We start from the raw sequence: 25,581 nt of genomic DNA, 5'->3' as shown, positions 1-25,581 counted from the left end.
TGAGTAACAACTTGTAAAACACAAACTAACCTTTACCCAGAATTAACAAGAGATATGTAAATATATTCCAAATTTTATAAAAACGGTCCAATAGCTCAATATCTCAGTGTCCTCAGATGACATTTTGTATTTGAGCTTTTAACAGATACCTTAAATAGACCTTCAAATTTCCCCACTGTGGGACAATAAAGGTTTACCTTTCAAAATGTATTATTTTCTAAAGAATTTTACCACAGATTGTTTAATGAATAAATCAAAAACATCACAAAATGTGACTCTTTGAAATTGAAAGACAAAAAGCAAGGTTAATAGGGAACCAGTCTAAATGTGCATGCTGTCATTCATCTTTATCTACAATTTTTAATCGTCGTAACCTTCATAATGATACAGAAAGCAAAACTCTCTTGCCACTTTTAGTTACAGGAAAAAAAAGAGAGTTATTATAATGTTACGAATGGAAAGCATTTCTAACATGCAAACCCCCGTTACCCATTACCGTCTAATCAACGACAAAACTCATAGAAAAACAGTGCCCTTATGAATGACATCAAGACATGACGTCACCGCAACCACATACAGTAAAAGCAAGCAAAAGAAGCTTTGTCAAGAACCTCAACAGTTTCAAGAGTCTCCACCAACTCACATTACACAAAAATGTTACAACTGCAACAAATCCTCATTGCCACATACCACACATTCATGCATGTTTTGAATGAACTCCTGACTAATTTGTATCACACAAATGGCTATTGTCGGGAGATAATTGTAGTCTATGTTACGTTTTACAGAGTGATGTTGTCCTGGACATAATTTGAGGAATCTTCTCTGTCACCACAAAAATATTCCTATGACTTTGAACCCCACAATCTCTCTCATCAAGGATGTAGATATTGTGCCTACTGACAAAAATATTGAGACATTACATGCACATACGCACGCACACACATTATTTCAAATAAAGCAAAGACAAGATGATCTTTTATCGATTCCCTGAGAGGAAATGAGGCCTAATCACCTATGGTGTCAGTTTGTCAAATGTTTCAGGCGCTGTTTGAGACTGTGGAAACTACACCTGTCATCATTACATCGTGAAAAAACAATCAGCAGTTTATAGCAGACAGAATCATTTCCAGTTGGGATGAATATGTATGAAATAGGGCAACTGAAGCCAATGTCTAATAGTCTAATCCTTTAACTTGTGTCTTTTTGCAATAGCAAATATGAATTGATAAAAAGAACGGATTTAGCTAACAAAAAGTAATCAAACATGAGTAAAATGGTTTTGTTCAAATAGAAAAAAAAAAGATATCAAGGTTTGAGAAGAACCCTTCCTTTAGAAGTAATGAGCTTTGGTAAACAAGGCTTTGCCAAGTCAGGTGTGGATTCTTTACATTTTACAAGAAGAAAATGTAAAAATGTTCTTTTGAAGGCAAAATATATGTACCAGAAACAGTAACAACATAGTCCCTCTTGACTGGGACTATCATCAAACACTACGTGTTATAATGCCCACGACATATTTCACTGTGACTGTCGTCCGTTGACTGTAAACACATATCCTCACGTTATCTAGCCTTGAGTCTTGAATCTGTTTTAAATTGAGGGGGGGAGTGGGACACACGCCATTTTCCAAATTGTTTTTGTTGTCCACCTAGTTAGCTTACTATCTGTTAGCCGACCATAGCTGTCTGAACCTGGCCAGTGACGCTAGTCCCTTCACCAGCAACCAGTTTAATAAATAAACAAAAAAAACAAACCAGACAAACAAATTCGGATAAAATTACGTGTAACCAAAATAATGAGATGAACTAATGTGTTCGTATTGGCACTGTGACTTAGATAACACCATCAAACCAAGATATTGTCCTGGCTGGTTATTTTGATGGGGAGTAGCCAAACCCTAAATTCACTAACATTAACATTAGCTCGCTAGCACTGATTCCACATATTTCGCTATAAGCTATCAAAACGTCAATTACTAGCTTGTTATTCGGCTTTCTACACCTGACACTTGAAGATACACCATATAAATACAGAAGAAGAACAACTTGAACGCGATAAGACGTGACAAAGGCCTGCATTTCTGCTATCAAACATTAGCGACGTTAGCTTGGATCTGCTAGCCGAGCGCGCTAGCTAATGTTAGCATCGATGACAACTGGGCAAACGTTAGCGTTAGCCGGTCAGCCAGCTGGAAACTCTAAGCTGACGATTCACAACAAAGATGGGTACCTGAAAGCCAGACGACGGTCGAATAGTAAACACCACCGCTGTCGTCTGTGGACACGGAAACGGGGACACTGTGGTGGGGTGGCGTTGGAGAACCAAGAAAATAATTTCAACAATCCCGTCACGTCTCCTCCTTTCTTTCTTCTCGCAACTTCCCCTTAGAACCAAAACACAAACAAGCTCTTCCGCCCCCCGCGCCACGTCACGCGGCGCGTCTGCCCTTCACCAAACCAGTTTCTCAGCCGATTACTCCCAACAAACAAAACACCAGGTTTGCCAGTAATAGGAATTCAGGTAAATTTACTATCATTCTGCACTAAGGGCTTGTAGTAAACACATAATACCAGAGGCCAAGTGTGTGATTTTATGTTTTCAATATATTTACTGTTATGTTTTTTTTTTTTTTTTACTGTCATGTATTATGATATACTCTTAACAATATCCGGTAACAATTAATATACTGCGCATTATTGTAATTCATTTGTCTTAATGTCGATTAATGGAAAAAAAAGGTGAGACACGACATTACGTTACAAATAGAAAATCATGAATATAATCCAGTATTACACGCACACATTCATGATGTATGTATAAGCATTAGTAATAATAGAATTACTGGCAAGGTATCGTGAAACAACCTTCACATTAAAAAAAAACTTAGGGGTCGCCACAGCGTGTCATCATTTTTTAATTTTAGATGAATGCTCATATTTTGGATTTTTTTGGTGCATTTTTTATTATTATTATTTACCCTTCCTACTGCAACCCTCTGCTTTTATCGGGACTTGTGCCCCCGCAGGACTGCAGATACCACGGATTGAACCCGGGACTACATCCCCGACTACACAGCCCTTCATACAATAAAATGAAATAAAAAATAGAGGCACACACGTTAAGTAAATGTTTATAGTTAGATTAAAAAGTAATTGTAATGCACAAATATAGTTTTATATGTGCGGTAAAATCTTTTGGCAGTACTGTAAACCTGGTTCTGAAACTGTAGTATAATAACGACCACGGGGTGGCAGTAAAGCAACGGTGACCACAGTTTAGTTGGGAGAAGAAGAAAAACATCCGGCCATCTTCTTCCGTCACTTCCGAATAAGGCCATATCAGCACATTTTATTTCTAGTAGAATACATATTTTACAGATTTAACGGAATATTTAACAGAATACTGTATTCGTCAGTAGTAATTGGTGGTCATTTCATTAAAGCCTCCCACTCAAACTAGCATCCAGTAATGGAGGAGGAGGAGGACGCACTGGAGACACCAGAGGAGCAGCTCGCTAAGCAGCACCGCAGGGAAAAGAAAGACTTACAAGGTATTTATCAATAACTGTTTTCAGCATAGACAAATCAATCATTAAGGAAACCACACGAAAACCCCAAAAACAAGACAATTTTGACCTGGATTTGATTTTAATTGACAGATCTATAAATAACAAATCCTGGTGTTTTTTCTCCAAGTAGATCAGAACAAAACTTTGTTAGATGTGGGAAATTATTTGTTAAATAGCACAGTTTTGTAAAGTTCAATAAAAATGGCATTTACACCTCCTGAATCTGAATCACACACTGAATTACATAAAATCCAAAGTGGAGATTGAGAGAGATCTGAATCAACTTTCTTATTTTGTAATGTTCATGGTGGAAAAAAACAATATCACAGTGTGATTTTTCCAGACATCCTAAAATCGTTGATTACAATGAGTCAAGCATTGTGAGAGCTGTCGTTTTTAACTACTGGAGAGCGATATCCTGTTACATACGAGTCATGGTTTAACTAAAACTGGTAATTATAATTCAATGTGACACATGTACCATAATAATAAATGATAATAATAAATAATGGATTTGATTTGTATCATTAGTGGACACTGAAACCATTCACATTGGTTCCATTATTCATTCTTTCCTCATTCATACTTGTTGACGGTAAACTACATGTGTAGCCACACGTAATTTTGTCCGTTAATCTACTTTTGTGCTTCATTTTTAGCTACAATACAGAAAATGAAAAATGCAGTCCCCAAAAACGACAAGAAGAAGAAGAAACAGTTGTCAGAAGAGATTGCTAAACTAGAAGCTGACCTCAACAGGAAACATGAGGAGGAATCCAGACAACTCAAAGCTACCACTGACAAAAAGGTAAATGCCTGCACTCAGCTGATAGATTTAATATGTATTATGATTTTAAATAATTTATTGCATCGCAGACAATCGTAATAAATAAGTCAATCCAAACTATGTAAGTGGCATGGAATATTTAATTATTTTTGCTTTCATGAAATCTGTTTGTTAGAGAAACACCTTTGTATGACAACCAAAACTCTTGCTGAATCTCAAAAGGTGGAGGAGGTATTGAATGGAGTGGAGACTTTGGTGATGGACGACGGAGAACAAGAGGAGGTCAAGCAGTCACGTGTAACCAAGGCCCAGAGGAGAAGGGTGAGATACAAGTTACAGCCCGGGACTGTTTATTCATAATCTGGAGTGGAAGAACAATATTAATTTTATTTTCTTCATTTGTTAAGTTTCACATGCAAATATCAATGTGAATAACATTTAGATGTAAGAAATCTTCAGTAGCATATAGATTATGTGATATTCCTTAACATTTCATCACTATTATGTTCATGCATATGTGTTTACATTCGTGTTTGGGTGAGGTTCAGTTATGCTTTAAAGTACTAATCAAACCTGTTTTATTGTCATGATCATCTTTAGGACAAGAAGGCTGCCCAGGAGAAGGAGAGAGAGAGCAGGATAGCGGAGGCTGAGGTACAAAATCTTCAGGGCGTGAGGCACCAAGAGGGTTTGGCTCTGGCTCAGAAACTCGCTCAGCGACGGCTTCAGATCAAGGAGATCTCCTCTGACGGCCACTGTATGTACCGAGCCATTGAGGATCAGCTGGCACAGCGATCAAAGGTAAGGGTACATGTTATTATGGAAGTATTAATAGCTAACAAGAATAGAACTCTGTAGAGATCATTCGTACCTGAATGGATGCCGCTGACAACATTCATCTAGTGTGGTTTTCCTGAGGTTCATCAACACAATCTGCTGTCGTCTATTTTAATTCTAGCCTGGCTTAACTATGAGTGTGAAAGAGCTGCGATCCCACACTGCTGAACACATGAGAAGCCATGCAGATGATTTCCTGCCTTTCCTCACCAACTCCAACACTGGAGACATGTACACGACAGGTAACCCTTAAAGTTCTGAAGCTATCTGTGACGAGCCTGGACAAATTACATGCTATAATGCATTGAGCAGGAATTCATGCTGGTGTTTGTGTGCTGGTGTTTTTGTTTGTATTAGATGAGTTTGAGAAATACTGCAGTGACATGGAGCACACGGCAGCTTGGGGAGGGCAACTAGAAGTGAGTTGTTATCCTCTTCTGCAGAGAACTCCAGTTAACGTTTTGTCACAGATATGTTGCGTTGTTTCTGATTTTGTTATAACCTTTTTCTTTTTTTCTTTTTCCCAACAGCTGCGAGCTTTGACCCACGTTCTTCACCTGCCAATAGAAGTAATCCAGGCTAACTCCTCAACTATAAAAATCGGGGAGGAATTTGACAGTGAACCTATCACCCTTGTGTATGTTGTTTTTACAATGATATGTTTGAATAAGGTTCAAATTGCATTAGAAAAAAATAATTCTATTTGTGAAACATGTATAGATTGAACATTAGGATTTAAATGAGTTGAAATCTGCTGTGGCCAACGAGCCGAATGACATGTTTATACCTGTAATATACAAATACATTATCTTAAATGAGTTTTATATTTGTATTTATCTTGTCTTTGTTTTCAGATATATGCATCACGCCTATGGACTAGGAGAGCATTATAATTCTGTGGAGAAGCTGAAGGACCTGTCCAAAACGGAGGACAGCTGAGACACAGCTTGCTCTCGACATGACAAATCAGTGTGTGATACTGAGTGTGTTCAAACTGCTCACAGCAAGGGCCCCTAATTACAAATGTATTTGGAAGGAGACCCTCACCCCCCTTCCCACTGAAGACATTGTAAAACTTGTCTGTGTAGAGGTCAAACTATATCAGTGAGGAGAGGGAGATCTACCGTAATATATTTAATCACTTGAGAAACAACAGCAATGTGCTATTGATTTTACACTGGACTCTCATGGTGTCTCAGCGAACCACAATGCTCCCTCCAGCCCATTCTGAGAGAGAAACGGTTTATTCCAAATCTGTTTGGATGGAAGAGGACATAAGGGCTGCTGCTGCATGTCCCTTCAATACACGTCGACGCCGAGGAGTTGTCAGATTTTTTTAAAGTGTTTTTCAAATGAACCGAAACATGGAAATTGAAAGTTCTGTCAATGTTACATAAAATTGTGTGATACTAATGAGAGTTTTGGTGCTTTTTTTATTTGTGTGTTTGATCAATAAATTATTAATTATAAATTCATTCTTCCCATAATGTGCTGGCAACGCATCCAGGGTTCACCCTGCCTCTTGCCTGTAGCCAGCTGAGATTGGCTGCATTCGGACCCGTGACCCGAATTGTGTATAACTGACTGAAGAAGTGACGATTATGGTCGTCGTCTTGAATGAATTAAAATTTCATTCTGTTCTCAGCCTAAAAATTTAAAGGAAGCGTGTTTTATTTCCTTTAATTTAAGGGGATCAGTATTTTTGTAATTTCTCAAGCAGAATTTTAAAAATGGTCCAAGGCAGAATGAAAAAAAATACCATTGTGGTGAGCGCTTTAGAAGGACGCACTGTACTGAACAGTCGCCACTAGATGTCGCTATTCCCCAAAACCGATCCCTAACAGACTTTTTGTCACCTTGGAAACTTGATGCTTGTTTTCCAAATGGCTGAGTCAGTGTTCAGAGTTTTGTACGGTAACGGCACGTCTTTAAATTTGACCTCGAAGAAAATAAAAGAGGTTCCCGAGTGTATTTCCAGATTGACGAACCTGTCAGTCCTCCTGTTGAAGAACAACTCCATCACCTCGCTGCCCGTGGAGCTGCTCTCTCTTAAACATGTGAGCCTTGTCTCTTTGTTTGCTTCAGGATCATCTGTTTGCCGGAAGAAATCCAATAAAGCCCTTTAACCGTATTACACGGCATGCAGGTTTGTGATTAAATATTTTTCCTCTTTCAATTCCTGCAAGATAACTGAGCTGAATTTGGGAAATAACGCCTTGAAGGAGCTCCCCGCTGTTCTGGGCCATCTGGAGTCCTTGAAGAAGCTCTATCTCTTCAGCAACCAAATAACAGCGGTGCCACCTGAAGCGATAGGTAGCTTCTCACCCTTCTGTTTGATTAATATCTTGGATGATTTGTTAAAAAAAAAATTAAACGCTAAAATTAACCCTAATTATTATAATTTATGATTTACAGGTGGCTTACAAAACCTTGTTGTACTTAATCTGAACCACAACCAGATTCAAAGACTTCCTCCACAGATTAAAAGGTGCAACATTATAGAGGACTAGTGATGTAATGTTTGCATATTCAAGGATAAATCACTTTGATTGATGACTGATTAACTTCATTACATTTAGTTCATCTTTTTTGCCTTAAACTCTCTTCAGCTTAAAGAGGATTCAACATCTCAGTCTGCTGGACAACAAGCTGGAGGAGATCCCCATTGAGTTGGGCCATCTCACAAGATTAAGTGAGATAAACCTGACTTCCAATAATTTGTCTCATCTACCTCACCAGCTGTACCAGTGTAAAGAACTATCTAAACTGTATGTAGCCAGAAACCAGCTGACCTACCTACCAGAGGTAGGCATCCATTCCCTCTGTCAACAATAAATTTGTCTTTTTGCCAAGAAGAAATCTCAAAAAGCTGTTATTAAAGTTTGCAAAGGAGTGGATGTCAGGCTGAGGGCAATAACCAATTACCTTCTCTTTCTCCCAGGGCATTGGGGCACTGGTAAAACTCCAAATTCTCGATGTGGCTGGGAACAAGTTATCCATGTTCCCTGCTGAGGTACACCACACAATAAAATTATGAAATCCTAAACATTTTTTTTACTGAAATATAAGTTATAATGACTCATATGGTTCTCTGTAGTTTCACCTGCTGCCCTTGAAGGAGCTCTACTGTGAGGGGAACAGGTTCGTGCGCCGTGAGCCAATGTCTTCAGTGCAGGATGTGGAGGTGTTCTCGTTAAAGGTGAAGCATCTCAAGTACAGCAGGCAAAAAACAACAACACTTCAAACAGGTCTCATCAACTATGTAACTCATTTTTTTGCCTGGTTTTCCTACCAGGAACTTGCAGCCAGATTTGTGTTATTGGAGGACAGGAACAGGTACTCACTGGTGCACCGGATGCTGCCCCGCTATCCATCCCTGACCGCCGTGTTGGCCGATGGCGGCTGTTGTGCGCTCTGCCTGGGCCCCATCCTCACCACCTGGCTCGACTGCGTGCACTTCATTCATCTGAAGAAGGTGTGACAAGAGTCAGTTTGATATTCAGAGAGAACTAACCCACTAAAAGCGATATGACCACACACTTAATTCTGTACGGGCTCATGTGATATTGTTTTTATGCCTAACAGGACATGAAGATGAGGAGCACGAAGACTATTCCGGTGCGTGTGCTTCTGTGTTCTTACAAGTGCTTTAATATGGATGGACACTCCTATTATGGTGTGGCCAGAAGAGATCATGATCCATTGAGCTGAGGTCTCCGGCAGGCAGACTCAATATTGTCTCTAACATCACTTTTACTAGGACTTTTCCTTAACTGATCCAATATATTAATTGTAGAGATTAATTTCTCTTAAATCACATTCTTTATTTGACATATTTCTTCATTTCTCAACAAGGAAAGCAGATTTTGTCCAATTTGGCAATATTTTGAATGTAAGATTTTTACTTGTTGATTTTTGATCCATCAAACTGCCATTTCACTCTATGATCAGTAGGTGGCATCAAATGACCACTGTACACATCGATCCCGTTTTATTGATTGATATGCAATTGATCACTTGTAGAATAAGTTTATTCTGTGTGCAAAACATAGTTCTTATAATAATAGTTTCTATTATTTTGTTCACCTCTTTTATTTAATCACAGATACGTTAAATAATGGAAACACCTCTTTGTAATGTAATAAAATTTTAACAAAATGAAAAAGATGAGTCGACTCCTTTCAAACAGAATATTTAAACCTATGAAAAGGTAGGACAGAAGATTGAATTTTTAATTTTCAGTCATTGAAGACATGAATGGTTTATTTGCCCAACAGGGTATCATGATGCCCCAGGTTACCCCCATCCAACTGCTCAAAGAATTAAAAAAAGAAAAGAAAAGGCTGCAAATATTCTAGATGTGTCTATCCAGTGAGATGATGCACTATTCTCCTGTTGGTGCAGTTGAAAGTATACATAGCCACCATGGCCGCCCCATCTCTCAATCCATCTCCATCCATAGACATCTGTTCCAATCCGCCAGACAAGAGAGGGAGAAAGAGACAGAACTTGATTTCTAGCAAATTAATTTACCATCCTCGCCTCCAGAGCTTGCTAGCTCATTCAGTAGCTGCTGCGGCCGCTGCTGCGTGTGTCTACTGAGTCGAAGCCTCATGCATAAGGCATCAGGTTTAATTGCAAACCCAGAAACTAATGACTTTGGACTGGTTAACAGCAGGGGAGCCATACATCTCGAGCAAACTGAATGAAAAATCAGCTCAGAGGAGGGAAAAAAGGGAGCCTAGCCCCTAATTGATGAATAATTGAAGTGGCGAGCTACAGGGCATAATTGTGACATTTTGTTTCAATCAATTTCCAAGTGGTGTGGGCGAAAGTGCACTTAAAGGGAAAAAGGCAATGACAAAGAATGAGGCAGAAAGAGAGAGAGAGAGAGAGCGGTGGGTGATGGAAATGGACATTAGGTCTTCACTTGTTTCAATGACATTTGCCAGGAGAAAAACAGACTCATTCAAATGCAAAATGACTTCCCTCTATCTGTTTCTCATTGTGTTGATTTTTCTGTCTGTCTCCTATTGTGTTACATTTCCCCTTTTTCACTCTCTGACAAATCAATTGGTGAGAAATATTTTCTCCATTTTATTGTCATTTGCCTTATTCATTTTTTTTTTTTTAAAAACGTGGATGTGGACTTCATCTGGACTACAACCTCAAACACACTTACTTTTTATTTTATTTTATTTTTTTATTAAAATTTTGGCATGACAAAAAGAGTCTAAACAGGCACACCAAGGCCAGCTGCCTCCATCCTCCGACCACCGGTAGCTTCTTGGCTTCTCTCATGTGTTTCTACAAATGATTTGTCCTGAAAACTGATGACATCACAATTAAATCACCTGCTAGCAGCTTCTCAGTCTTTCAAGAAGAAGTTGGACATTTTCAAAAAGAATCTCCAAGAGGTTTTTTTTTTCCTTCTCTCATTTTGTTCATCACGGCACACAATTCTCTGCTTTTACTTTGTCTCTCCTTTATCCTGTTGCAGTTATTAACATTATCCAGAGCCACGGATGATAAATTACATCGCCGCGCATCGAGTAAATGCTGTATCAAACAACATTGCATCAAAAATACATTACGGTTTTCTAAATATCTTTACGATACGATGGTGGTGCTGATGGAATTTGCAGTGTCGCGTGAAACCAAGGCCTTAGTCATGAAGTCAATATTGGTGCCATCTGCCATGGTGTCAAAGAAACAACATCACTACTAATCATTAATGAATATGTCCTAATTAGTAAGTATTGCTAGGTAGCTTCAGAGGCGCTTGGAGATGGATTTTGTTGTCACCGATGGAGCCTAGTGGTTCGGATCGTTTCACCCGAACAAAGTAAATGAGTGTATTTCTTGGTAAATGGTAAAACAATTCTTTTAAGAAATTAGCATTCAGCACAAATAGACAAAACCTGCAACGCAACACTTCAGAGGGAAATGTCACTGTTGTTTCACTGGAGAGTTTTTATTGCAGTGCTTACAATGAAAGGCCAACAAAAACCTTCTTATGGAACAGAAGACACTGAGTTTTGATTGGACCAGCAGCACTGGTTTCCCAGTGGTTGTCTGTTTGTATTCACACACACACACACACACACACACACACACACACACACACACACACACACACACACACACACACACACACACACACACACACACACACACACACACACACACACACACACACACACACACACATCTTATCTAACACCCTGCAACAAAGCAAACACCACAAATCCATCCTCTCTGCATTGATGACACATCATCAGTATAATTTTTGTCCCCATCACTTCGTTTTCATCCTTTCGCTCCATAAAAAAAACCCACACACTTGCACCCTTCCACATGTGCACAATCTTTTTTTTTTCCCCCCATATCACCGATCCATCCCCTGGTGATTGCCATATTCAGAGAGCGCTGTTGTTTCTGTGCGGAATAAATTCTAAAAACCACACACAGCTTGATTGACGGGTATGGAAATGAGGAGGTTGCATCCTCAAAGGAGACACCATACGGATGGGAGCAGCGCACCGACGAGAGGCATCCACAAAAAGGCGCTTGTAAATTCCTGACATGCCTACCATATGTTAATGAGGCATTCTCTCACTCTGATATAATTACTACGAGGGGATATTGCCTTTGGTGGAAATATCTGTCTAGCACGGCATGGCTACCTCATGGGGGAGGAAAAAAGTAAAGAATGATAAAGTGGTGGGTGTATGTATCCTCATTTACCATGCTTGGAGGTAAAGAGATTGATGTTGGCAAATTCACTCAGGATGATGTATCGGAGCGAATGCACCTGGGGTTCATTATATACCTCTGTTAAAACATGTTCTGCAGTTTTGCATCATTTGTTGGTGTGGGGTGGGGGTGGGGGGTATTAAGTCTGTCTTGTCATTTGGAGCACTTACTTAGAACGTCTTTAGAGGAGCTTTCAGTGTCTTAGGCTCACACTGACTCTCGGGGCGACGGATGCTGGTGATATTTCAGCTGAAACAGAATAAAAGATGTTGGATGAAAGCTTTCATTGCAGTGGATGAGAGGAAAATGTGTATGATTGATGCTGAAGGTCAGGCCTTTGACTCTGGTTTCTTTGAATTTTTGTACTCTGCATCATCAAGTCTTAGAATCATGTATTAGGTTTTAATAAATCATTTGCGTTTTAAATTTTTTTTTTATACGTGGTTCTGTAAATATAAAAAAAACACTTTTAGAGTTTATGGTATTAATGCTCGCAAATACATGCAACTGGTTTCAGTCACACTGTCCAGGAGGATATCCACACTGCCCACGCTTTTGAGGGTAACGTGTTGTCATTCATAGAGATCCATCAAAACCATGATTGCGGTCTTCACCTCAGATGAATGATTTGACTCTGGCTCACCCTAATTTCTCTTCTTCCTTCCTCAGGCAACTGCAGAGGTGCTATTAAAATGAGCAGCACTGATTGCCGAATTAGAGGCCTTGTAACTGGAAAGGAAGAAAAAAAAAACCAGGCATTCGATATGAAGGAGTAGGCCGGTGTCATAGCCAGAAGTGTTCACCACTCCAATCAGTGGAATCTATTGTTGTGCATTGCTGCCCATGACAGATCTTGGTATCGAGCCACTGGTAGAGTATCAGGGTATTGTCTGCACAAGTCAACCCTGTTATGTTGGTGGTGGACGCCAGGGGGCAGTGTGACTCTCTACAGGCGCTCCTGCACATGAGAGATGCATTGATGCTCAACACACTGAGATGTGCCTGATGAATCAAAGAGATAGGGCAGCTAATAAAAGCAAGAACAATGAACTTTTATTTGAATTCAAACCGCAATTGAAATCTGAGCTGGAGATGAAAGCGCTGTAATCCACGTGTGACCATTAATTATCCAAAAAAAAAAAAAAGTGTGACCGTATCTGAGGAAAAAGGTGAGGTTGCGTATCATTGATACACAACCTCATTAACGCGTATCTCTAGAAAAGATGGCAAAGACACCAGATGTACTTAAAAAAAAAAGAAAAGAAACAATAACAGCGCAGTCTTTTCATCAAAAGCAACACAATTCAACAAAAGAGCTGACTTCAACATTGAAGGTGGGGAAAATAATCTAGAAAATATGATAAGGTGCATTAGACCATAAAAAATATGCTAAAAAACACATTCACAGGGTTAATAACTTTTATTCTCTTCTGCACATCACAGTATACTATAACAGAGAGAATACAAGCCAAACTGTCCTTTGAGGCTACAGGGATGTGACGGCATTATGGAGCCATTCCTCATTAGAGGAGTTTTAAGACTAGAGCTTGGCCATCAGGCCGGCAACCTCTCTCTGGCAGTTCTGGGTCAGCCTCAACCCCGCTGCGAAAACACCATTACCACGCCGCATTTGTCGAGGAAATAAGACAAAAACACTGCCTGGACTTCAAAAAGAAGAAAAAAAAAATCTTTAATCTCGAGTATCTTTGAATGTCGTTGAAAGTTTTAACTTGGGTTTTGGTAATGACAGGGACCGGTGAGGGGGATGGAGAGTACGTGTTTGTGGTTTTTTTTTGTTTCTTTTTTGAAAGACGATAACTGTTTATTTACTTGGGAAACAGAACTTGGGAAGAAACTCTGGGTGAATATTGGAGATGCAGCTTGTTTTGATCATAACTCAGTCATGTGGCATTTCATGTGTGTGCTTTCACAGATTCATTTTCTTCAAAAAAAAAAAAAAGTAGAATAGAATTGTGCGATATCAGTTTCTAATATACCACAGACTTGATGATGCTTCCCATGCCGTAATCAGAAAACGCATATGCCCTGACTCTTAAGTGTTTAAAATGTTCTTATAACTACCTTTTTTGGATTCATTTTTCAAAACAATCTGGCGTATAAATCCAGCCTGTCAGACACACAGCGGTGAACCCACTGCGTCGACCCTACGAAGGCTTTCAGTTCCACTCCATCATCAATATGATTGACGGCATACAATCGCAAAAGCCGGTTCTAGGTCATGTGATGGCCACTGGTGCATGCCCAGCATTGTGGGAGTGGGAGGCGAGTGGGACACCAGGTAGCAGCATCTGCTCTCTGAGTTTTTCTAGAACACACACTGCCTGTGGCGCTGCAGGCCTGGCTAGCCGAACATCTGTCGGCGATGCGCAAGCTGGTTGGCAGGCCCACAAACCAACCAGCCAGCCAAAGGAACGTCCTGCACAGACGAACGTCCTTCAGGAATATCAGCGCTAATATCTCAATATGACTCTACTGACTCCTGTCTCTGATATCTCTTCTTGTTTGTGCCTCTAATGGCGAAACAAACAATGCGTGTGCACTTCAACTCATTGAATTTCCAACTGACCGAGATCCGACACCCAGACTAGTGGATTTGTGAGCTTGAACTTTCACCTTTACATTAACAAGCAAATAAACTCACAATTACAAATTGATGTTAAGTGCAACATTTACCATTTTTTACGGTATTAGAATGCTAAGGTTTCCCTATTAGCACATCAGTCAAAGGTAACGGAAATACCATAACTGTATTTGTAAGTTAGATGAGGTTTTTTTTTAATCTAAAGGTAACTTTGGGTTTAAATGTGTACTGTATTTTGGAACTGGATTTTTTAAAACATTTGTCAGTATTGTAAGATTTTTCCGATACCTGACATAAAGCTATAGCCAACCATAATACACACGCTTGGACAACTCAAGATGTTCCAGCACTATACATGATTGGATCCAGATCTGATCTGCTAGGATGTATATTTGGAAGGGAGCGCTTTTTATATAAGGAAACAGAATGGGAACAGACAGGGGTGAAGACGGGTCACCGCTACCAATATGTAGCTCAGATAAAGCAGATTTACTGGAGCCGATGGAGAAGACTTTGTGTATTTGAGGTACTAAATGGGGTGTGTGTGTGTGTGTGTGTGTGTGAAAACCAAATTACATGGCAACACACTCCAACAGTTGTGGAGATTTTTGCCAAATTTCACAAATATGAACCTCATGGTGGTGTCAGGTAGAGGGTCCTGTGCTTCGTGAAAATCATTATGGTTCATCCTCTGGGGACTATTAATAACGGTCCAAATGTTAATGGACGTTCGTCCCTCAGCTGATGAGGTCATTCAGACTGGACCTCTGGTCGCCCTAAATACCACCACTATTTTAACGGTTCTATGGGTATTTTTGTTTTAATATGCACCGTCTCTGCACACTAAAAATTCATAGGGTTTAGCAGGATGGAGGAAAAAAAAAATAAATTTCCATGTTCAGAATGACAAGGACCTGCAGTGAATCAAGAAGCAGCGGTTGTAACCTTGCCAGGATAATTGAAGAAACTTTGCAGTCGCCGTCGCGTCAATCAAGTGTTCATGTGCTCCCTGAGAAGAGAGGTAAATATTTCAAAGATAATTAGAAGAGTCCAATGTCACAACAGGATGCACGATTTAATGAATCCAAAACATGTCCTATTAAAATTTGCCTTGTGTAAATTGGTTAATTTTTTAAAATTATTTTGCAGTTTCTCTTGAAAAGCATTAGTATGGCTCAAGACAAACCGCGATTTCTTCTCCCCCCCGTGATAATAACACCATAGAAATAACGTCTATTTCTAAATTCAAGGCATTTTTTTTAATATTAGCTAGAGTATTTTAGCTGAATAACACCAAAAGGAGTAACAAGTACAAAAAAAAACCACCTTAACTTCACACAGTTCCGACAACAGAAATGAGCAGCATGATGCACGGTGCCAACTCCCCCCGCCTTTTCCAATCCAGCCTATGCCGACAACAGATGGCCGTATCTCCCACAATACCGTGTGGTCACAGATGCCAACAGAAGAGGTGACAAACACACTGCAGGTGTCTTTCCCTCTGCGCTTGTGGCTTGTGTGGACATTTTACAGTGTGTGTGTGTGTGTGTGTGTGTGTGAGAGAGGTAGGGGGACAAAGAGTATCTTCTTTCAGGGGAAAAGAAAATGCAATTGATGGCAGAGGACGACCTGCAGGAAGGAATCCCTGTCATATGCTAAATGGATGGGTTGGCACAGACTGGCACAAACAGTCGGAACAGATGCAGCAGAAGTCAACATTACTCATTATAAAATCTGAAATGATCAGCGGGACACTGTTTTGGAAAAAAGCACCGAGGTCGACCCCTGGTGACTTTTAATGTGCGAAAAATCACTTTAAAATATATAATATTTGCTCATTTTACACGCATGACGTTAGACAGAGAGAACATTGAGTATCACTGCATTATTTCTTGCTACAGTTTAGGACTGCTTTTGGTCGCACGCTGCAATCTGTTCACTCACGCTGTGCCATCGCCAAGCCAGGTGTGGTGGTTGGCAGGGGCGAGCACATCCAGGTGAGCAAGCTGCTGGCCAGGTGCCCGCCCCCCAACCCCCCACCCCCTCCCAGAGGCTCGCTAGACTGACCAGGTACCAGATGGCTGGAGAGCACCAGCAGGCAGGCAAGTAGTCACACACACACACACACACACACACACACACACACACAAAAATGCGTGCATCGACCCACATTTAGTTAAAATTAGATATGGTTATTCTTTACTGTACTTTCCTCTCATGTTGTCTCGTTGTTCATAGCAGTAAATGTCTTATTATCTGTTGTTAGTCTATCCATTCTTTGAATATCAAATGTTTTAATGTTTTATATTTTATTCTATTTAATATGAGTCTTTCAAAGCATGAGAAATAAGTAAGACTGGTAATCCGTGAGTTTAGCCACCTCCTAGTTTTTCTTCATATAAATGTTTTTCAAGCAGTTTGTATGTACAGGCATTTGCATACCATTAGTTCATCATAATTAGCCTTGTGGCTCCTCTGTTTCCACGCAGCCACTGGTAATAGACCGCTTTGGATCCAAGGGTTGTTAATCTAATGCTCTGAATCTCATCCCAAACGCCATTTGCTTGACTCTTTGGGTTTGGCTTGATTCAGGATCCAAATCCCCCTGGCTTGAATTAGGTCAGGTTTAATTTTATTTATCATTTCCCTTTAGCGGGATTGTGTTTGTTGTGTGGTGTTTAAATTCGTAGAAGTATTTGGAATGAATGCCACAGCATTCTTCATGTTGGTTTTTAAATCTTTGATAGCTATATTTGTTATAAATACCTGCAGTGAACACATAAGAGTAAATCCAGGATCTACGGGTGTGAACGCCTCATGAATATTAACTTCATTTCAGAATAATCTAAACAGAACATCTTTGGATAGTACAAAGGGTTAGTCCAGGTTGGGTAGAACTGAATCCACACCAGGTCAAGTAAGGGTTTTTTTTTTTCCGATTTCAAAACTTTAATATATTCTGTTTACACCTCTATCCTTGCAAGTATCCAACAGATCTGAGAAGACATGACAGCTTTTGAAACTAATACCACTATAATACCTTTGAAGGTTAATGTAGTCTGAAAGAATCTGTTTAAACTCAGAACAAATTCTATCCCGGCTTACAGGAGCCACTTGCAAGTATTAACACGGCGGCCCCTGAAACACCCCATAGGCCTAACCGGTGGCGGCCTATACATACATAGAGTGTATAATGCCCAGCCGCCATAAAGTAACAACGACAGCCGTTTCTTCTGCATTAACTGACAGTTCATAAATCACACTTGTGCGTCTGGACGGGGAAGACGGATCGGCCATCTGTAAATATTTATTCAGCATCTCTATAATTAAACAGAGCCAATGCATCATGCCAGGCATACATGTCTGATGATGGCGGATCGCACACTGCGCTGAATAATACAGTGTGGAACAGCTTGGTCAAACATTTGTTGTAGATTTGAGAGAGGAAGAGAGAGAGAGACGGGACAGATGAGTCCAACATGGTAGAATAGTAAAGGATGGATTTAAGAACACAAGATGTCAGTGACAAAGAGTAATAGCAGAGAGGAAGTCAGCTGATGAAATGATAAATAGAAGCTGCTGTAGGAGAGAGAAGATGGGGGTTGGGGGGGGGCAGACAGAGTGGGTCCAATAGGGCAAACAGTTTCATGATGGTCTGTCAGTAGCTATTTGACCTAATGTAGCCCAGATGACTTAGAACCAGGATTCCTGGGGATGGAGTCTGCATCATTCTTCGGATGTTGCCGTTCAGAGTGAAGTTTGTGTTGGATGTCGTAAAATCATGAAAGCAGGATATTGTGTGTGTGTGTGTGTGTTAAGTTTGACTTAAAGAAACTTGACGTACAGACCAACAGAATTAAGTAATTCTTATAAAGAATGTAAGAGTGATATTAGGCTCACATGTCTGTAGAATTAGTTTGCGGATCTGATTGGTCGGTTTGTACTTGCGTCATGTGAACTCGCTGAACTGTTCTCATTTGGAAGCCACAGGGGATTTTCCAACCAAAGAGGAGGTTCTTTTCCTACGAGGGTCAGATTTGAACTTTTGGGATGTTGGCTCTTCTCATCCAATGAGGTTTAGATCCAAAAAAGGCTCAGACAAAAGGTAGAGCTGGTGGATGCAGGCTGGAAGTTTGAGGTCTTAAAGGTTTAAATGTCTATATGCACATGTTTCAGTCTGTGTGCATTTTTTTTTTTGTTCATATGCAAATTATGTATGAATTTGAATCCACACAGGAGCTGCCATTTCCGATCTGAGAACAGCATCTCAGCCTCCCTCCCGTCTCCCGGCAGCCACCTCCAGACAATCATCATCCATCTTCCCACCCTCTCACACCAATCAAATTTGAGTGCCACGGGAAAACAAAGACATCCAATGCATAGTTCAACAAAATATCTCAACTATCTGCGATGCACAACTCTAAATCTGTCATTTGGAATGAAAAATTGACTTCACAGACAAACCATTCACTGGTAAATAACTTTTAATCAGCGTGATGGCTTGGTGTGACTGCAGAGTTTCTGTCACATTTCCATTAATACATGGACCTAGCTCTGGAATAAATTCAGTTTATATCGTCCACAGGGACGAAGGCTTGTAAATAAAGCTTTTCTGTCTTCAACTTATGTCGGCTCATTAATACGAAAGCTCGTCTGACAACCAGAACGAACTTAACAAAAGAATCTCCACCAGAATGGCACCATATTGATAGTGTAGAAAAACTGCTTGATGCTATTGTAGAAAAGTAAAATAAATGGCGCCGCACCAATAAATCCCTACACAGTGGGGCATATTGATAGAACTTTATTTAAAGGACAGGATGCCTTCATTACTCATTTGATTAAGAACCAACAACAGTTGGTGTGAAAAATTTATTGTTTCTCACTCATAATTCACATATTTATAATTGTCACATGTTTCTCCAGTGCCTGTGCATCTCATCCTGTTTTCATGCGTTATGTTTCACTTTCTTTTCTTTGGGTTTCCTGATCTTCTACACCCGACCTTCTCATCTTTGGGTTCAGTCACACCTCCCACATTCGGTCTGGTGGGGGAATCGTAACGTCTTTGTATTCATCAGCTTACGCTAAATTTTAGCTCACCCCTGATAGTGATGACATTTATTTAGAATTAAAGACCACCATTAAATGCAGGGCCAGCGTAGCAGCACCATCCCAAAGCTCTTTTCTTCCTGAAAGCTTAATCAAGTACACACACTCACACACACACACACACACACACATGCACAGACACACACACACACACACACACGTCCTCAGAGAGATGTATTGCATGCCTTCCCATCCTCTCCTCGGCCAGCATCCAGGTGCATAACAGCTGGGAAAGCCGGGGGGATGGTGATGGGTGAGTGTGTGTGTGTGTGTGTGTGTGTGTGTGTGGGGGGGGGGTTACAGGAGACAGGACCAGGTTGGATGGAAGTGGGACCACTGGCTGTAAAGGATGTGAAGGGATGAGCCATAAATTTTCTTCCGGAGCGCTCCGGCTGCTCACAGCGTTTCTTGTCTGTCTGGGCAGCAGCAGGAGTCAGCGGCGTTGCTACGGCGATGGACCAGGTTTCATCAGGCACAATCAGTCACAGATACTTTTATATCAGAGTCCTTAGCATGAGCTAAAAGCTTGTAGAGCCTGAGAGGAGAGAGTTGAGGGAAAACAAACATTCCTCCTAATTTAGGACCATGAAAAAATACATCATATGTCCGCCATGATCCTCTATAATCCAAATGTTTAATAAAAACCAGCTATTCTGGGTCATATTATTGGATATTTTTACTATTGTTCAGAATCCAAACAAAGTTTAAATATGCAGAATAATATCAAGAATTATAGAAAATACCACTGAGGTTGGAGGTAGGGGACGACAACCTACAGCTGAAGTGTAGCTAAAGTGTGTGTTTTTTTTTAAATGAAGGTATTTAGTGGATATTTTTCACAAACTACTAATACCATTCATCTATGTTCAAGGCCGACTTCCTGCACAAATTAGTAACATTTCATTTTGTGTTGTCTCTGCTATTGTGCCATCAAAATCAATCAGATAACCTCCAACGTTTGTGTTTAATTCACTTTATGACTTTAAAAAAAATGGAATTATTGTTCAAACATTGCAGAAAGTTGCACCAACATTTCTGGTTGGAGATTTTTCTGTTCAATAATTTTAAATTATTCAGTAAGAACTTTCTGTTTTAAATCAATACATGCTGAATCTCCTTTAGCTTTGGACTTCCATCCAGTGAAACCTTAGATGTTGGTCAAAATTTTCTGTTTTATTGATTGATCAAATAATGAAAACTAGTTCTTGCTAGACTGAGCACTAATTACTTGTGTATTTTAAGTCTTCATCACAGTCAAGTTCACGTGCTGAAGCACGGACCAATTGATCAGTGATCAAACTAACCTGGAAGATAAAATATTTCTTTTTTATACTTTTGTTGCAGGGATTCAAAGCGGCTTCCTGCAGCGTCTATAGGATGAGTCTGCGTGGCGTTGGAATGGTATAGGATGGATTCCCCTGCGAGGGAAACAGTGGGGTTGGAGATGACTGATGGAGTGTGATGTCCCACTGAGTGCCATGGTAAACTGTTTTTGGATGTGATTTGGCTCAGTGGGTTTTAGAGTGGAGCAGAACTGCTTGTGAGGGAGAATAAAACATGCGATAACTGCTCCAAGCTACCATATGGAGCGTGGTGGCAAATGGAGATCAGCTAATGTCAGCGGTTTTGCACGGTCACAGTGACGCCTGTTATCTCGTAAATGGACGCTCACACATGCATAAAGCAATCAAACGACTGGCCAAAAAAACCTCATATGCACATCTTAAATCCACATTTTAATACAGACCTTGCATGCCAATATCCACATTTATCAGTATTTTTGTGCATTTGTGGGAGCTCTATCTGAGCGCGTCATCCATCATGTGGTAAAAGCCACAGTAGGCAGCGTACAGTGTGTTTGGCCTCGCTGCTCATTCAGCCTCTCATTAGCCATCAATCATCTCCTCTCTACTGGGCTGCCTGCATGGGAAGACATCTCCTGACTTCACATCCTAGCAAGATGTTCACTTTGCACTTTAACACCCAAACATACACTGGAGTGAAAGTACTTCTTTTTTTTACATTTTTTTTTACTTACCCTGTGGAGTCCAATGTCAAATATTGGAGAATCGGAGAAATGTTTGTGACATTGCAGAATTTATTGTTGTTGTTGTTTGTCAGTTGTTGGAGTCGTATCAGTTCCTTTATCCTGCAATCAGAACCAAACAGGACATTTAAAACACATTTCACACCTGCTTCATTGAGGAAAACTGCGGATTAAAGCCTGACTTAATACCAGAGCGACATTATTGTTATTATTATTATTTGCTTTGTATGTAGATTCTAATAATGAGACACAACTTGTTGAAAATGTCAGAGGAGAGGGATAAAAGTAGTTACATTTAACAGTATCTGTCATTTCCACATGGGCACACAAGTGGCACGGCTTCAAATGTCATCTTAATTATGCCAGGCTTATTTCTCAAACGTTGGCACGCCTGTGCGTTTGTGCAGGGGCTAAAGTTGAGTGTCGGGGCTCGATTACTATAAATCCTCAAGGCAAATTAACTAAAATTGCTGCATGCATCTTTTTTTTGTTTTTTGAAAAGGAAGTTTCCTTTGTTTTAGGTATTCAGTGTGTCCTGTCTATATGGATAATATGCATTTATCTTTTTGCCTTTTTTGCCCTAACATTACACTTTTCAGAGAATCAGTTACCGATGCAATAACATTAACAACACACACACATACAGCCACAAACAATTAGTTGATCATTTCAGATATTACTCCTGAATTTGCATTATTTCTTTTTTGATTATTCGGGTAAGCTTCAGAGTCATGGATAGATTTATGGCTTTACTGCGGCCCCAGGCGAGTGTCCATTTGTGTGAAGCAGTTTGGTGGAGAACCGTATGATGGATGTTGCTGTGGCTTTGGGTCGGGCTGGAAGTGGTGGGTGGGAGCAAATGTAAAAGAAATGGAGAAAGATGTCTTTCCATTAAATCCTCTGGTGAGTTTTGTTTTTGAGATACATAAGGAAATGTAATATATATTTTTTCCTTCACTCGCTTGCTGTGTGGTGAATGGATGTCATAGCTTGACACTGACAACAGCACAGCCTTTGTCCTTGGTCTGTTTGTGCCTCCGCTGACCGCACTGACATGAGGTTATCAGGTCCACTCGGGAGTGTTTGTGGCGTAAACACAACTTCATATCTGATGTTTTTCTGCCATTGCCTTGTGTTCATTTGTCCAATTTTCCTGCTTCCCTTAATGCAGCTCTAATGCATGACCTTCCTCAGATCAAAAGAGAATGAAAGTCCTTTAATGGGTCACCATTCCCCACACAAGTGTTTTGTCGTACGCTTCCAAAGCAACAGAAATCATTTTGAACTTTGATATTTGCAGGGCGTGTTTCAACAAATGCCACAAATAGGAAAAAAAATTGCATCCCCCGCCTCATATCCTTTACCCTCGACTTCCTCATTCTCCCCCACTCTACTTCCTCCTCTCATCCATCTCTGCCCCTCTGTCTCCTGCTTTTTTCTTTGCTTCTATGCAGTTTCCAGTGTGTCTAAGAGAGAGAGAGAGAGAGAGAGTCCTGACACATGGGCCCAGTTCCTTAATAATGTCATTCGGTGTGAATGCTATTAGCAGATTACCCGTGGCCCAGGGCAGCCTTGCCATGTGCAGGAACTAGATAACCTTGTGTTCAGTAATTTAATATCAACAGTTACCCTCCTTTCTTACCACACTTTACAACACACAAATACCCCCGCTTTACCCTGCCTGCCCCCTCCGGTCTTATTTCTTGAAGAAAGAGAGAGAGAGAGAGAGAGAGAGAAGGGATTACAAGATAGCGACTTCTTGAAGAATCTTTTTTCCACTGCTGAGAAGTGTGGCAAATAGCCCCTTGTCCACGGATGTGAGAAAATATATAAACAGGCTTATAGTGGGAATTCCATCAGATTTAATGCAGTGAATTTAGCGCAGCGACACATCAAAGCAGCCACCCATCTTTTTTGAAAAAAACTCCAATGGTGTAAAGTCATTTTTTATCTCCATTCTTGGTCCCCTTTTTCAGGATATCATAGACCCAGCTTGAAATGTGTATCAGGCCAGAATGAAAGGAAGCGCGGGAAGTCTTCTGTCATAGTTTGACTTTTGTAAGAGCGGGAAAGTGAGCCTGGGTCAGATTGGAAAAGAGAGAGACGGAGAAGCAGCAAGCTGTTATGGAGTCAAATCCCACGCTTTATGCCCCACAAGCCGAATCGCAATCCCGCTTTAGCTGCTGTATCACACTTCATCCTGCTGCTGCTCCTTTTTTTTTCCACGTCGCCTGTGAGACAGAGGGCCAGACGGCGAGGCCCTATCGCTCACCGGCACTCCCTCTCACTGGCATTACCACGCCTTTATCTCATCTCCCACAGCCCGCCACAGCCGGGCTGCCTCTCGCTCCTCCAGGCTACTTTACTAATAACCTATTCCTTATCAGTCACTGCGCACCTCTGTCTGTGATCAAAGAGCCAATTAATGGTGCGGGGAAAGGTGAAGCATTCAAATAATGGAGACAGCTGTTTTTCTCTGTTTGAGAAAATCCATTTTGTATTGTTATCGGCTCCGAACAGCTCCCCCTACCCCACACCCAAAAAACCCGCCGCTTAATTCAAGTCACTGTCTGCTTCTGCTTGACTTGATAAGGCAGGATGAGAAGATGGGGGGGGGGGAGAGACAGAGAGGGGCAGTTTTTTTTGTTTTTTGGGAGGGGCATTGTGGTCATAATGAACTTCATGTAGGAGAATGTGGAAAGGAAAAGAACATCACAGGAGCCGGAACTGATCTGGATGTCAGGGGGCGGGGCTTGACACAGTCCTTCCTGTTTGGAAGAAAACAGCTGATTGCAGCTCTTTGGAGGTTGATTGTACCAGTGACAGAAATACAACTGTGCAGCTTTGTTCTCAAGTAAAACATCTCAACACTCACGTTTCTGGGAAGCATCTTCACACTGAAGATCAGAGTCAAAAGGCCGACCTGGTTATTACATCATTAAGTCACCTGACATATGATTTTTTTTTGTTTTTTGCAGTTCAAACTGTTTCTTTAAACCTTATAGATGATGTGGGCAACAGATGCCCAACATCTTTCATTCACCTGAATGTGCATGTTAAGTAAAATGATAATTTTAATGTGCATCTAGCTGAAGGATGAGCAAGCCATTAGAACATACTGTGGGTGAAGTGACCCTTATTTGTGCGGTTCAGTGTCTGGAAACAGGAGGAAAAGCCAACAGTGTGGAAAAATGAGGAGGCTGTGTATGTACTTAACAGTCATACTTTGGTTTTCAGCGAAACAGTCTCCACCAACATAAACAGATTTTCCACTTTTTACTGTCTGGACGCTCTCTGCAGCACCAACAGCTGAATAATTCAACTAGGGACAAACTAGTCACAACTTTACTTATTAATAATACAGGTAGTCCTCAACATACAAATATAATCGGTTCCTAGAGGTTGTTCATGAGTTGAATTGTTCGGAAGTTGTTATTTGTTGAATTTCAATCAATAATCGCCATTTGTAAGACTTACCAGACCAAGTAAGACAAAAATGGGAATGAAACAATAGAAACAAAACAGCGGTGGCAGTCTGACTATAATAAATGAAAGAAAACAAGTGAAATAAGTAACAATCCTGCCATACAAAACTAATCTGTACACACAGAAGAAATAGTCATTTTACCTCTTCCGAAACAACACCCTAAATGGGATCCACCTGTGGGAGCAGGAGGGGGAGCCATGGAACCAAACCTAATGTGTAACAAAAGAGACCAAGTGAACATACGTACATACAAACATTAGTAGAAGAAAAACAAACAAACAAATAAACAAACAAACACACACCTCACCACAGCATATGTGGTAATCAACTCATGGGCGAGGAAGGAGCACAATGACAGCAAAGGGGAGGAGGCCTGAAGCCT

General features: G+C 40.5%; 3 protein-coding genes and 1 long non-coding RNA gene across 15 annotated transcripts in view; 2 read left to right on the top strand and 2 right to left on the bottom strand.

Moving 5' to 3' along the window:
- rab5aa (RAB5A, member RAS oncogene family, a) overlaps positions 1 to 2,387 on the bottom strand; it is a 6,575-nt gene extending 4,188 nt beyond the window's left edge. The window contains exon 1 of one of the 2 annotated variants that reach the window (XM_068333541.1): positions 2,233 to 2,387. The gene's annotated coding sequence lies outside the window, so the exon portion shown is untranslated. The remainder of the gene's footprint in view (positions 1 to 2,232) is intronic. The other variant, XM_068333542.1, reaches the window with a different exon arrangement.
- otud6b (OTU deubiquitinase 6B) overlaps positions 1 to 6,587 on the top strand; it is an 18,619-nt gene extending 12,032 nt beyond the window's left edge. The window contains exons 1-9 of one of the 4 annotated variants that reach the window (XM_068333539.1): positions 2,413 to 2,523; positions 3,446 to 3,553; positions 4,231 to 4,379; positions 4,581 to 4,679; positions 4,959 to 5,159; positions 5,317 to 5,437; positions 5,553 to 5,614; positions 5,726 to 5,832; positions 6,050 to 6,586. In XM_068333539.1, coding sequence (XP_068189640.1) covers positions 3,472 to 3,553; positions 4,231 to 4,379; positions 4,581 to 4,679; positions 4,959 to 5,159; positions 5,317 to 5,437; positions 5,553 to 5,614; positions 5,726 to 5,832; positions 6,050 to 6,134 — 906 coding nt within the window. In that variant the 5' untranslated portion in view covers positions 2,413 to 2,523; positions 3,446 to 3,471 and the 3' untranslated portion in view covers positions 6,135 to 6,586. Of the gene's footprint in view, positions 1 to 2,412; positions 2,524 to 3,445; positions 3,554 to 4,230; positions 4,380 to 4,580; positions 4,680 to 4,958; positions 5,160 to 5,316; positions 5,438 to 5,552; positions 5,615 to 5,725; positions 5,833 to 6,049 lie in introns of those variants that run through there. The other 3 variants (XM_068333540.1, XM_068333537.1, XM_068333538.1) reach the window with 3 other exon arrangements.
- Positions 4,397 to 25,581, bottom strand: LOC137607641 (uncharacterized). 8 transcript variants are annotated; one of them, XR_011038010.1, is made up of 12 exons: positions 25,507 to 25,577; positions 25,341 to 25,408; positions 23,077 to 23,178; positions 21,704 to 21,814; positions 21,413 to 21,585; positions 20,066 to 20,200; positions 12,122 to 12,200; positions 8,540 to 8,661; positions 8,299 to 8,403; positions 8,121 to 8,203; positions 4,932 to 5,141; positions 4,397 to 4,719 (listed from the first exon to the last, which is right to left on the bottom strand). It is a non-coding gene; the product is annotated as an uncharacterized lncRNA (long non-coding RNA). The 8 variants fall into 8 exon arrangements; XR_011038004.1 differs by lacking the exon at positions 23,077 to 23,178 and having other exon boundaries at positions 25,507 to 25,581; XR_011038006.1 differs by lacking the exon at positions 23,077 to 23,178 and having other exon boundaries at positions 8,121 to 8,200; positions 25,507 to 25,581.
- lrrc69 (leucine rich repeat containing 69) lies at positions 7,041 to 9,069 on the top strand. The gene is made up of 8 exons (XM_068333543.1): positions 7,041 to 7,252; positions 7,382 to 7,508; positions 7,611 to 7,683; positions 7,805 to 8,000; positions 8,137 to 8,208; positions 8,293 to 8,394; positions 8,491 to 8,670; positions 8,781 to 9,069. Exons 1-8 carry the CDS (start codon positions 7,064 to 7,066, stop codon positions 8,904 to 8,906), a joined length of 1,065 nt encoding a protein of 354 aa, XP_068189644.1. The 5' UTR covers positions 7,041 to 7,063; the 3' UTR covers positions 8,907 to 9,069.

This window comes from Antennarius striatus, chromosome 14 (genome assembly GCF_040054535.1).
Source record: "Antennarius striatus isolate MH-2024 chromosome 14, ASM4005453v1, whole genome shotgun sequence".
Classification (NCBI taxonomy): Eukaryota; Metazoa; Chordata; class Actinopteri; order Lophiiformes; family Antennariidae; genus Antennarius; species Antennarius striatus.
The sequence above is the reverse complement of the archived record's forward strand: the minus strand, read 5'-3'. Positions and strand labels throughout refer to the sequence as shown.

What these genes read in the sequence shown, in the direction of transcription:
- lrrc69 (XM_068333543.1), top strand. Translation starts at nt 7,064, where the DNA reads ATGCTTGTTTTCCAAATGGCTGAGTCAGTGTTCAGAGTTTTGTACGGT. An exon ending in AGCTGACCTACCTACCAGAG is followed by an intron (nt 8,001 to 8,136) that starts GTAGGCATCCAT and finishes TCTTTCTCCCAG; the next exon opens with GGCATTGGGGCACTGGTAAA. An exon ending in ACTTCATTCATCTGAAGAAG is followed by an intron (nt 8,671 to 8,780) that starts GTGTGACAAGAG and finishes TATGCCTAACAG; the next exon opens with GACATGAAGATGAGGAGCAC.